This window comes from Salmo salar, chromosome ssa14, assembly GCF_905237065.1.
Source record: "Salmo salar chromosome ssa14, Ssal_v3.1, whole genome shotgun sequence".
Lineage (NCBI taxonomy): Eukaryota > Metazoa > Chordata > Actinopteri > Salmoniformes > Salmonidae > Salmo > Salmo salar.
The window spans coordinates 8,653,325-8,665,512 of NC_059455.1; the positions used below are offsets into that span (position 1 = coordinate 8,653,325).

A 12,188-nucleotide genomic window follows, 5' to 3' on the forward strand; every position below is an offset into this window, starting at 1 on the left:
TCCTACCCTCCTCATACACTGATACAGTACGTCACACTCTTTCCCTTTCTTGAGCCCACCCCTCTCTTTGTTCATGTTTTTGTTTAGTCTGATGTTGTTTTGTTTTGACTCCTGTTTTTTATTTTATTTCTACAATTGTAAAGTGATTTTGGGTCCTTGAAAAGCACTAAACAAATCCCATGTATATTATTTGTATAACTATTTTCCTCTGCCTAGCACCCTCCTCTACCTCACTTAACTGCCTGTCATGCCCCCCCAAAAAATCTGGCTGGGTAGATGTGATTGTGTATATCTCGCTCGCTCGCTCTGTGTGTGTGTGTGTATGTGTATGTGTGTGTGTGTGTGTGTGTGTGTGTGTGTGTGTGTGTGTGTGTGTGTGTGTGTGTGTGTGTGTGTGTGTGTGTGTGCCCCAGGGAAGGGTTTCTCTCGCTTAAATATTTATGTGTTGGCCTACATACAATTATTTTTCAGAACATATTAAATTAGATGTTAAATTAATGAAAATGTGTTTATTGTATATTATCGTGGTAGGAAGAACCTTAGTTTTGGTCTGTGTGTTTCCAGGGGACTCCAATTAGTGAAATATATGAATTCAACCTTAGACCTGTTGTTCAGGTGAGAGCTTTGTTCTGAAGGTCCACTGTGAAGTTAATAATTTAAAACTTTGGAAATATATTGCTTTCATCTGTTGCAAACAGAATAGGCTACTGTAGACTAATACGTTTTTTCATGTGTTCTTGGTCAATGCAGGTGCATCCATCTTCAACTTTTTATGCCTATTGGCGCGTGAAAAACAAGAATATTTTAGGAATTCCCGCCAATGTTTTGGCTCCACGAAGAACGTTGTAAAATAATGATAGTCTACAGTAGGCCTGAACATCTTCATGTTATCGGGGGAAATAAATGAAAAGACTGCTTTATTGTTATTTTTACTGGCACAATCCCCGCCTATACACGCCGTCGTCACTGATTCAAATTGCTAGTGAGGTTTAGTTCGGTGAAGTACCACTGTCGCATCGCTAGAGGAACGGATATTAGGTCAGGCTTTGTTTGTGGATGAGCTCCATCACCTCCTCCAGAAATGTGGACGGATATAAGGAAACTACTGCTCTTTCATTTGTTAGCCCTGAAACTTCATTCCTCAAAAGGTTTGTCCTGTTTCCTTTGATCCTTAAAATGATGGTAATCGGATGATGCCAGTAATGAGCTAAACAGAGAGGGATCCATCCATACGCGGTCTCCTCCGGATGGTAGCGAATGGTTTCATGCGCTAGCCTACTGTTGCAACGATGTGGGAGAACCACTCATTGTTAGTGGAAAACTAAATGAAAATATCACAATACAAATTGTGGTCATTTCATCTGTATGTTTTATCAACATTTCTGGGAAAATGTGTGGGAAATGTGTGCGTCAGCGTTTACTTGGCAATGTTGACATGTGTTCCTTGGACGTGAGACAGCATCCATATGATTGCAACATAGGTGGTAGTAGCCTAGGCTACATTAATCTTTGTCTCATTGTAACGATACGATGGTTAGGCCTAATGTGCGCCCACCCCCTTTTAAAATGCTATAATTATAAATTACAGAATCGGTCCTTACAATCGGGTCCTTACAATGGGCAAAGACATCAGTTCAACTTCTAGTTTTGATTTACATTTGGTTGAGTTGTCAATGTCAACTAACGTGAAATTAATGTGAAATAAACACCCCAAAAATGTACCATTGCATTTCAGTTAAAAGTTGTGTGAAAGAAATACGAAATTCCCTTACATTGATTACTTTTTTCAAACCCAATCAGTTTTCCATGTTGATTCAACGTCATCACATTTCTTTTTCTTTTTTTGTTGTTGAAATTACGTGGAAACAACGTTTATTCAACCAGTTTGCCAAGTGGGTTATGTGTCTATTGTAGCAAAACAACAGCCCCAAGTGACTCTCATAACGGAATCCTATTTCAATACTGACTGACCGGATGAATATGCGGCATATTGTGTGGCGGTTCTAGACCATTTCAACTGGGGGGGGCAAGCTGGGGCCAGTTGTACTGTTAGAGGGGCCAGTTACATTAGACGTTATTGTTGTCATATCGTTTTCTTCACTGCATTACAGGCATCAGTTATGTAAAAATGATTTCATACTCCACATTTAGGGGGGCCACAAGGGCGTCCAAAATTGTTGTCACAGGGGCACTGACCCCCCCCTCCAGAACCGCTAGTGCATATCATAGGCATTCATTCGCAAATGACAGTTTGAGCGCATGCCCATGTGGATGGCGGGAGGTGCGCGTATATTGATGTCTTTTCCAACGTTGCAGGAGCAGAGGCAGAAGAGTGTGAGGATGGTCAGTTTCAGTGCAATAACAAAAGGTGTATACCGACCATATGGAGGTGCGACGATGATGACGACTGCTCAGACAACAGCGACGAGGAAAACTGTGGTAAGTAAAACAATTCATAATAATGTCTGAAACTGCCTTCCAATTGCCTACACGTGACACTTAGGCAACTTTTCCATTTCTAAAAACACACATGGACACTTGAGAAACAGACCATGACTAGGCTACTCAGAATAATAGTGACTTTTTGGCACATTTGGTGGCAGTGGCGAACTGTGACTATAGGACCTTCAGAGGGATCAAAAATCTTCCAATACCTTGTATCAAACTCAAAAATCAAGAAGATAACAGAAAACATAGCATCACTTAATGTGCCCAACATATCTTCTGTAGATGGAGCATTCCAGTTATAGTGAAGGAGGAACAATGCTTTTTTACATTATGAATGAATCAAAATGGCCGCGCTTTGGGCTGCCGCACACACAGAGATAGAACAGGCATGGACACAACATGTGACACCCAGCATAAAGTAATTCGACCAGCAAAACAAAAAACACACTTTTTACACTACCTATGGTAGCCCAACACCACTATCACCAAAAGTGACCGCAAAAATGTCACATCTAAGGTGACAGGCTTGTGGTTCTGAAAGGACAGGGACCGTAATACCTGTGCACTCCATGGCGCTGAAGGAGAGACAGTTTTGGTCAAACAAGACAACTGGGAACCCTGAAAAAAACTTGGAACCCTGACAAAAACTAGCTACAACTGGGATTATTATTTTTTGAACGGTCATCCAACTCAGAATTCCAACTCAAGAACTCAGGCCTCTTTCTAGAGCTCCGACCTGAAGATCACTAATGTCATGATTTTGACCTCGTTTATATTTTTTGAGTTCCTTGTTGTCTTGAAAGCACCAATAGACATTTCATTTCCATTAGATTTTTTTAACAGACCCACCAATTACAAGTCAAAATGTGATTGGTTCATTCCACTGTCACTCCAAAATTCTGCTCTGATAGAGTTTAATGGCAGAGGCCTTCTGTCTAGCTTCTGAAGGCCTAGCCAATGGCTGGCTGAGCTCGATTTTTCTACCCATAGACCACCAATGAAAATAAATCCTGATTGGATATAAATCAGTGTCCACCTAGTCCCGTGTGGCTCAGTTGGTAGAGCATGGTGTTTGCAACGCCAGGGTTGTGGCTTCGATTCCCACGGGGGACCAGTACGGAGAAAAAAATGTATGAAATGTATGCATTCACTACTGTAAGTCGCTCTGGATAAGAGTGTCTGCTAAATGACAAAAAATGTAAATCAGTATTAACCCTTGTCTTTCCAACGCAAATTGAAGAGATGAAATCAGAAGGTCATACAAATTGATTGTAAAGATGAAATAGAAATTAAAACAACATTTTATTTGACATTTATTTATAAATCCTTGGGCCTTCTCTGAAGGCTTTGAAGGGGCTCCTTATTCCACACTATTTTTACATGTACATTACATTTTAGTCATTTAGCAGACGCTCTTATCCAGAGCGACTTACAGTAGTGAATGCATACATTTCATACATTTCTTTCCGTACTGGTCCCCCATGGGAATCGAACCCACAACCCTGGCGTTGCAAACACCATGCTCTACCAACTGAGCCACACGGGAGACATATATTTCCCTCAGAGAACTAAAAAACAAATCCAATTTTGATAAACTCCCATATCTATTGGGTGAAAAACCCCAGTGTGCCATCACAGCTGCAAGATTTGTGTCCTGTTGCCACAAGAAAAGGGCAACCAGTGAAGAACAAACACCATTGTAAATACAACCTATATTTATGTTTATTTATTTTCCCTTTTGTACTTGAACTATTTGCACATAATATGATATTTGAAATGTCTTTATTCTTTTGGAACTTTTGTGAGTGTAATATTTACTGTACATTTTTTATTGTTTATTATCAATTTCCCTAGCTTAGGCAATGTAAACATATGTTTCTCATGCCAATAAAGACCCTTAAATTGAATTGAAAAAGAGACAGACAGACAGACAGACAGACAGACAGACAGACAGACAGACAGACAGACAGACAGACAGACAGACAGACAGACAGACAGACAGACAGACAGATTTTATTTTGTAGACTATGGTGGTTTGGTCTCTTTCTATCACCAAAAAATCTATGCCTATGTCAGATAATGTTAAAAGCAAGTAAGGTTAATTCTACTCTCCACAGTAGCTATGTTGAATCGGGTGGCTAGTGCCTTGCATGTAAACCTTTCCCCTTAATGTTTGAAAGAACAGGTGGATTAGGGACCCATGGCATACAGTTGGGGGAATAACACACAGAGGGGACCGGTGCCACATCACACCTGAGTTGGGACGCTCTAGGGGCCTGTCATGCCAAACAGTGTCCACCTTCCAAAAAGTGTCCTCCCTGCATCACAATGGGAATCGATATGCTATTAGCGTCCGTTGCTATATCAGCGGTGTGAGATGACCTAATGCATTGAATTTTGGAGATCATTACAGCCCCAAACATTTTTTTTTTAATCCCCGCTATGTAAACAAATCAGATTTCTGAGACAATTTAGCTGTTTAAACTATTTTTGTTGAGCTAATAAAGATGAAAACTACTTCAAACTACTTTTGGGTACCTTGTTATCATGTCATCAACATGAAATCCATGTCTTAAAAGTTGCTACGTTTCGGAAATAGCAAAGGAAATGTCTATTCTGCTTGACACGTTAATATTGCTTACCTTACAGATCAAAGTCAGCTAATTTCCACTCCATTCATATGCACATCGATTTGATTCATACCCTGGCTTGTCTGGCTGGCATGTTTTTATTTTGAGCTTGTCTTGTCTAGTCTACACTGAAACTCTATTATGATAAAAAAATATATATATATATATATCTCGCATGGCTTGTGGTTGAATATATATCTACCTACTGTCGGTCCTAGACCAACAATGAATAATGTTAAACTAACAAATTACCATCAAGGGATACGTTACAATTTACAACAGCGAACGCCTTGTGAAACAGGTGCGTCAATCGACTCCAGGGGGTTAAGAGAAGGGGACGGAGATGAAAACAAGCAAACACACAGGTTACAGGTAGATCAGGTATTGATTGAGTTAAATGTTCGATTAGACATGCAATAATGTAAATGGCAGACAAAAAAGAAAGGATATCTGTATGTCATTTTTTACACCAGAGGGGTTGATGTGTGCGGTAAGGAATGGGAGGAGGTCTCCAGAGATGGAGAAGGGATGGGATGAGTGGGCAGATTGTTCTGCAATCAGATGTCACTAGATGCAGAATTTCATCTGGAGGGAGAGGAGAAAGACCTGAAGGATGATGGAAGAGACAGAATCAAGATACAGGAGGTGCTACTTCTTCCTGTCACTTGTATTCGACAGGCAGCCAGTCTCGAAAGGGGGGGGCTTGAATTTTGCTCAAGGTGGTCATCGTCTGGTCTCCTCGCCGTCTTGAAACATGGCAGAACCCCTGGAGATCAAAAGCAGAGTAAAGGGAAGAGAGGTGGTGGATGAAAAAGCAAACACAAAGGCTACTTAATTTTCAATATCATGGGCCTGGTTTAGTTGAAAGCCCTCACCACGTCAAGGTATAGGCTGCGATTTTTTTTTTTTTTTTTTTAATGAAGTCCCTTAACCCCCTACTCTATTTTTTCAGTGTTTGATCTGATGGGGCTCAGGTAGGTGTAACAATATGGTGATGACCCCAACCTGCTGTGTAATGGGCTCCGGGACACCTCTGTCATATTACTTACACAAATCTAGAACCTACAGATATGCAAACACTAACTAGAAACCAATGTCCAATTCCAAAATCAACCCTGGCCTAAAATTTGATTTGGAATTGGGCACAGAAGATGAATGGCTAGGGAGAAGGGGCTAATGACCAGTAAGGAACTGGGCAACTGAACAGTCCATTTCAGTCAACTGAACATTTTACTTGCAATAAATATATTTACTATGCAAATGTGCACATTTACTGCCAAGTTTCAAATACAGTTGAAGTCGGAAGTTTACATACACCTTAGCCAAATACATTTAAACTCAGTTTTTCACAATTCCTGACATTTAATCCTAGTAAAAATTCCCTGTCTTAGGTCAGTTAGGATCGCCACTTTATTTTAAGAATGTGAAATGTCAGAATAATAGTAGAGATGTCAGAATAATAGTAGAGAGAATTATTTATTTCTGCTTTTATTTCTTTCATCACATCCCCAGTGGATCAGAAGTTTACATACACTCAATTAGTATTTGGTAGCATTGCCTTTAAATTGTTTAACTTGGGTCAAACGTTTTGGGTTGCCTTTCACAACCTTCCCACAATAGGTTGGGTGAATTTTGGCCCATTCCTCCTGACAGAGCTGGTGTAACTGAATCAGGTTTGTAGGCCTCCTTGCTCGCACACGCTTTTTCATTTCTGCCCACAGATTTTCTATAGGATTGAGGTCAGGGCTTTGTGATGGGCACTTCAATACCTTGACTTTGTTGTCCTTAAGCCAATTTTCCAAAACGTTTGAAGTATGCTTGGGGTCATTGTCCATTTGGAAGACCAATTTGTGACCAAGCTTTAACTTCTTGACTGATGTCTTGAGATGTTGCTTCAATATATCCACATAATTTTCCTGCCTCGTGATGCCATCTATTTTGTGAAGTGCACCAGTCCCTCCTGCAGCAAAGCACCCCTACAACATGATGCTGCCACCCCCTGTGCTTCATGGTTGGGATGGTGTTCTTCGGCTTGCAAGCCTCCCCCTTTTTCCTCCAAACATAACGATGGCCAAACAGTTCTATTTTTGTTTCATCAGACCAGAGGATATTTCTCCAAAAAGTATGATCTTTGTCCCAATGTTCAGTTGCAAACCGTAGTCTGGCTTTCTTATGGGGGTTTTGGAGCAGTGGATTCTTCCTTTCAGAGCGGTCTTTCGGGTTATGTCAATATAGGACTCGTTTTACTGTGGATATAGATACTTTAGTACCTGTTTCCTCCAGGCTCTTCACAAGGGCCTTTGCTGTTGTTCTGGGATTGATTTGCACTTTTCGCACCAAAGTACGTGCATCTCTAGGAGACAGAACGCGTCTCCTTCCTGAGCGGTATGACGGCTGCGTGGTCCCATGGTGTTTATACTTCCGTACTATTGTTTGTACAGATGAATGTGGTACCTTCAAGTGTTTGGAAATTGCTCCCAAGGATGAACTAGACTTGTGGAGGTCTACAATTTGTTTTCTGAGGTCTTGGCTGTATTCTTTTGATTTCCCCATGATGTCAAGCAAAGAGGCACTGAGTTTGAAGGTAGGCCTTGAAATACATCCAAAGGTACACCTTCAATTGACTCAAATGATGTCAATTAGCCTATCAGAAGCTTCTAAAGCCATGACATTATTTTCTGGAATTTTCCAAGCTGTTTAAAGGCACAGTCAACTTAGTGTATGTAAACTTCTGACCCACTGTAATTGTGATACAGTGAATTATAAGTGAAATAATCTGTCTGTAAACAATTGTTGGAAAAATTACTGGTGTTGTGCACAAAGTAGATGTCCTAACCGACTTGCCAAAACTATAGTTTGTTAACAAGAAATTTGTGGAGTGGTTGAAAAACGAGTTTTAACGACTCCAACCTAAGTGTATGTAAACTTCCGACTTCAATTGTACATGTGATTGCCTAACTAGTTGGAAGACAAGGTTTGTTGAAATACTGAAGTTCAAGTACATCTCCACCCATGTCTTTCTCCGTTTTTCTCAGTTTTTATCTGTTTCTCTCTCTTTCTCTCTCTCACTTGTATTCTTTTTCTCACTTTCTTTCGTTCTCTCTCTGTCAGTCTCTCTCTCTCTCTCTCTCTCTCTCTCTCTCTCTCTCTCTCTCGAAGACATGTAGTTTAGGGCAGTTGGAGTGACCATAATTGCTTACATCTATCCATTAGTTTTTTCTGGGTTAACTTATAGCTAGATACCTCAATATGACATAGACATATACTGTAACTAAATGTATAACTAGCAACATGTAGATGACCAACTAGATGGCCAAGTATTGAAAAATGGTTGTACACTAAATCCTTCCAGTGATCTAATAATAGTTAGCTACTTAACGTTACCCTGAATTGTGATTTTCTCTGCCCCCCTACGAATGGTGCGCCTCTTGTCGAGATCACTGGTGCCTTCATAGTACTTTGGCTGGTTAGAAAATAAAATTAAATCTCCTCGAGGGATGCCATTAAAGTGCAAGCTACAAATGGAATTGAAGCCACCTAATGTTAGCTAAATATAACTTTCTGGCTAGCTAGCTGACTAGGCAGGCTGATATAAATAAGTAGCTAGCAATGTCAATATTTCTTCCTATTTAACAATATTTTCTTATATAATGACAGAGTACCAGTCAAAAGTTTGGACTCACCTACTCATTCAAGGCTTTTTCTTTATTTTTACTATTTTCTACATTGTAGAATAGTAGTGAAGACATTAAAACTATGAAATGACACATGGAATGTAGTAACCAAAAAAGTGTTAAACAAATCAAAATGTATTTTATATTTGAGATTCTTCAATGTAGCCACCCTTTGCCTTGATGACAGCTTTGCACTGTGCAAAGCTGTTATCAAGGCAAAGGGTGGCTACTTTGAAGAATGTAAAATATATTTAGATTTGTTTAACACTTTTTTTTGTTACTACATGATTTCATATGTGGTATTTCATAGTTTTGATGTCTTCACTATTATTCTACAATGTAGAACATCAATCAAACTTTTGACTGGTACTAGCAACATGTGGTAAAGAACATTTTGTCTATCCAGTCTTTTCAGTCTTCTGAAGCAGTAGGTAGTCAGCAGGTAGTCACCCTCAAAACACTGTCCTTGGAGAGCGATTTTAAGTTAGTAAATTTGCGCTGACAGAGCGAGCGCTTATGAGGTGAAATAAAACTAGAACTCTCCGCGTCCTCCACGACCGCTACAGTGGCAAGCAATGGACACTTTGGTTCATTACGTAGGCCGTTCAGAATTTTGCCAGTTCTAGAAACTGCCCTAGCAACAGAAGCTAGAGCTCATCGGATCCCCTTGTGATGCGGGGGGTGTGGACAGTTTTTGCCAGGTGGACACTATTTGGCATGATGGGCTTGATTTGTGTGCAGGCGATTTAACTCCTTCTGTGGAGAGTTACTGGCTATTTTTCATTTAGGGCAGTGGTGCTATGTTTGGTTTCCAGGCCTCCGGGGTAATTTTTGGTGGAGGCGTGAACGATGATTGGACAGCACATCTTCCCATCTCTTTCCACCCACATAGAGAAACCAGCTGACAGATAGTATATAGCAGCCTATAGAGCTTTGATAGGTAGCCAGAATCCTGTCAGACTCCCTCAGAAAAAAAGAATAGAATTCCAATCCCCTTGCTCTTTGTGAACCCAGCCTGTGTCCTATATTTTCAGGAGCAGCACAAACAAAAGCATTGGTTGTACTCTTGGCATGCGTTTCTCTTTTGTCTCTCTGGGTTAATTGTGGCTCAAGAGGAATTCCTACTGGTACCCACTCTGTGCATAACTCTCTCTATCTCCCTCTCTTACGTACACGCACGCACGTGCACACACACACATTTTCACTATCTCTCGCTCTTCTCTCTCCTTTGTGTCTGTCTTAAGTCTTCTGCATGCTTCGGTTTGGCTGGCGCCAAATTGAACGAGTGTGCTTATGTACTGCCTTAAAAGACCTTCGCTTGAAAAATGAGAAAAAGCGGCAATAGTACTGTTTGTCCAGGATACACTTCCTCAAAATCGTCCCAATTATTCTAATATTATTCAATAAATCTTTCATTCATTTTGAAGTTTTTGCCGAGATCTTAGTTGTGCAGCTTTACATCTATTTCTCAAGTAAAAAAATGTGCATGAAAACGAGTCATCAATCGTTGAATGACAACAAACACTTAATTGAAGAATCCCTACTGTTGACCAATGGCCAACGAAGGGGCGCAGAGTTCAGCTCCAAGCTTCCGCTTGCCTCGAGAAAAAATGAAGTGTGCATGAACAGCTGAAAAAACCCTTGCCGAAGACCAAAACAAACAAAAAACGTCACAAACTATTCCGAATTGATTCGGATGGGAAGCATGTGGACGCCTTTACTTACACAGATGGACACACGCATACCAGTGGAGGCTGCTGAGGGGAGGATGGCTCATAATAATAGCTGGAATAGAGTATAATGACTGGAATGGATTCCATCCGCTCCATTCTGGCCATTATTATGAGCCCTTCTCCCCTCAGCAGCCTCCATTGACGCACACACACAACCACTTTGTAGAGCATTTAGATCTATTTTGGCGATAAAGCCAGTCTCCGGAGGCCGCTTGGTATCCTTGCCCCCTCGTCTCTGACAGTGACACCAGCAGGTTGAGTCCTCAGGCCTCAGTGAAAACAGGTCATTTGGAGCTTCTCTCTTCGTCTCCCTAAAAGATTAATGTGTCACTGTTCCACACCCGCGATACTGTGTGGGACATTTATATTATCGTTGTTTTGTTCTTTGTTATTTTCTATTAAAGATTAAGGGCATTGGTCTGGTGGACCCATTTTCTCCTTCTTACTGTCCAACAGGGCTGGTGGCTTCAATTCCATTTCAATTCTGTCAATTCAGGAAGTAAACCACATTTTTCTCATATTGGAATTTCTGTTTACTTCCTGAGTTGACTGAACTGACATGTAATTGACTTGAATCCTGCTGTACAACGGAATGTTATGTTTGGGTGGGTTGCATTTTGGAAATGCCAGCTTTGCAAATACTTCTGGAAATTGTATTTGTCACATGCTTCGTAAACAACAGGTGTAGACTTACAGTGAAACGCTTACTTATGGGCCCTTCACAACAATGCAGAGAGACAGAAAAAATAGAAATGATAGAAAAATAATAACACAAGGATTAAATACACAATGAGTAACGATAACTTGGCTATATTACACAGGGTACCAGTACCGAGTTGCTGTGCAGGGGTACAAGGTAATTGAGGTAGACATAAACATATAGGTAGTGATAAAGTGACTAGGCAACAGGATCGATAATAAACAGTAACAGCAGCGAATGTGAGTCAAAAGAGTTAGTGCGAAAAGGTTCAATGCAGATAGTCCGTGTAGCTACTTGTTAACTATTTAAATAACTATTTAGCAGTGGCTTGGGTGTAGAAGCTGTTCAGGGTCCTGTTGGTTCCAGACTTGGTGCACCGGTAACACTTGCCGTGCGGTAGCAGAGAGAACTGTCTATGACTTGGGGGGCTGGAGTCTTTGGGCCTTACGGCCTTCCTCTAACACCGAATCGAGGTAAATGATTATGCTACCAACATGGTTTTATCAGGGGCCACCTACTATTTGATGATTACACTTTCAAAATGGCATCACATTTTTCTTTAAGTTGGTAGTCTTCACTGTGTTGAATAGCTGCTGTGTGTGGTGTGCCATATCTGTGTGAGCCCACAGATAAGGCTGATGGAATTGCCTTATTGTTAGCCAGATTGTCGCCAGCATCCTCATTCCTCACACAGTTGACCTGCTCTCAATGGGCCAAGACCATTGCAATATTGGAGAATTACTCCCTTTTTCACATAGGCTAGGTTTTCAGAGGACTAGGCTTTATTATGAAGGTTGGATATAATAAAATGAATACAGTCGTGGCCAAAGGTTTTGAGAATGACACAAATATTAATTTTCACAAAGTCTGCTGCCTCAGTTTGTATGATGGCAATTTGCATGTACTCCAGAATGATATGAAGAGTGATCAGATGAATTGCAATTAATTGCAAAGTCCCTCTTTGCCATGCAAATGAACTGAATCCCTAAATAACATTTCTACT

The 12,188-nt window shown here is 40.6% G+C and overlaps 1 protein-coding gene across 3 annotated transcripts in view; it reads left to right on the plus strand.

The window, feature by feature from the left end:
- Positions 1-842: 842 nt before the first annotated feature.
- LOC106568715 (low-density lipoprotein receptor-related protein 8) overlaps positions 843-12,188 on the plus strand; it is a 171,220-nt gene continuing 159,874 nt past the window's right edge. For 2 of the 3 annotated variants that reach the window (XM_014139291.2, XM_014139295.2), the window contains exons 1-2: positions 845-1,148; positions 2,317-2,439. In XM_014139291.2, coding sequence (XP_013994766.1) covers positions 1,082-1,148; positions 2,317-2,439 — 190 coding nt within the window. In that variant the 5' untranslated portion in view covers positions 845-1,081. Of the gene's footprint in view, positions 1,149-2,316; positions 2,440-12,188 lie in introns of all 3 variants that reach the window. The other variant, XM_014139293.2, reaches the window with a different exon arrangement.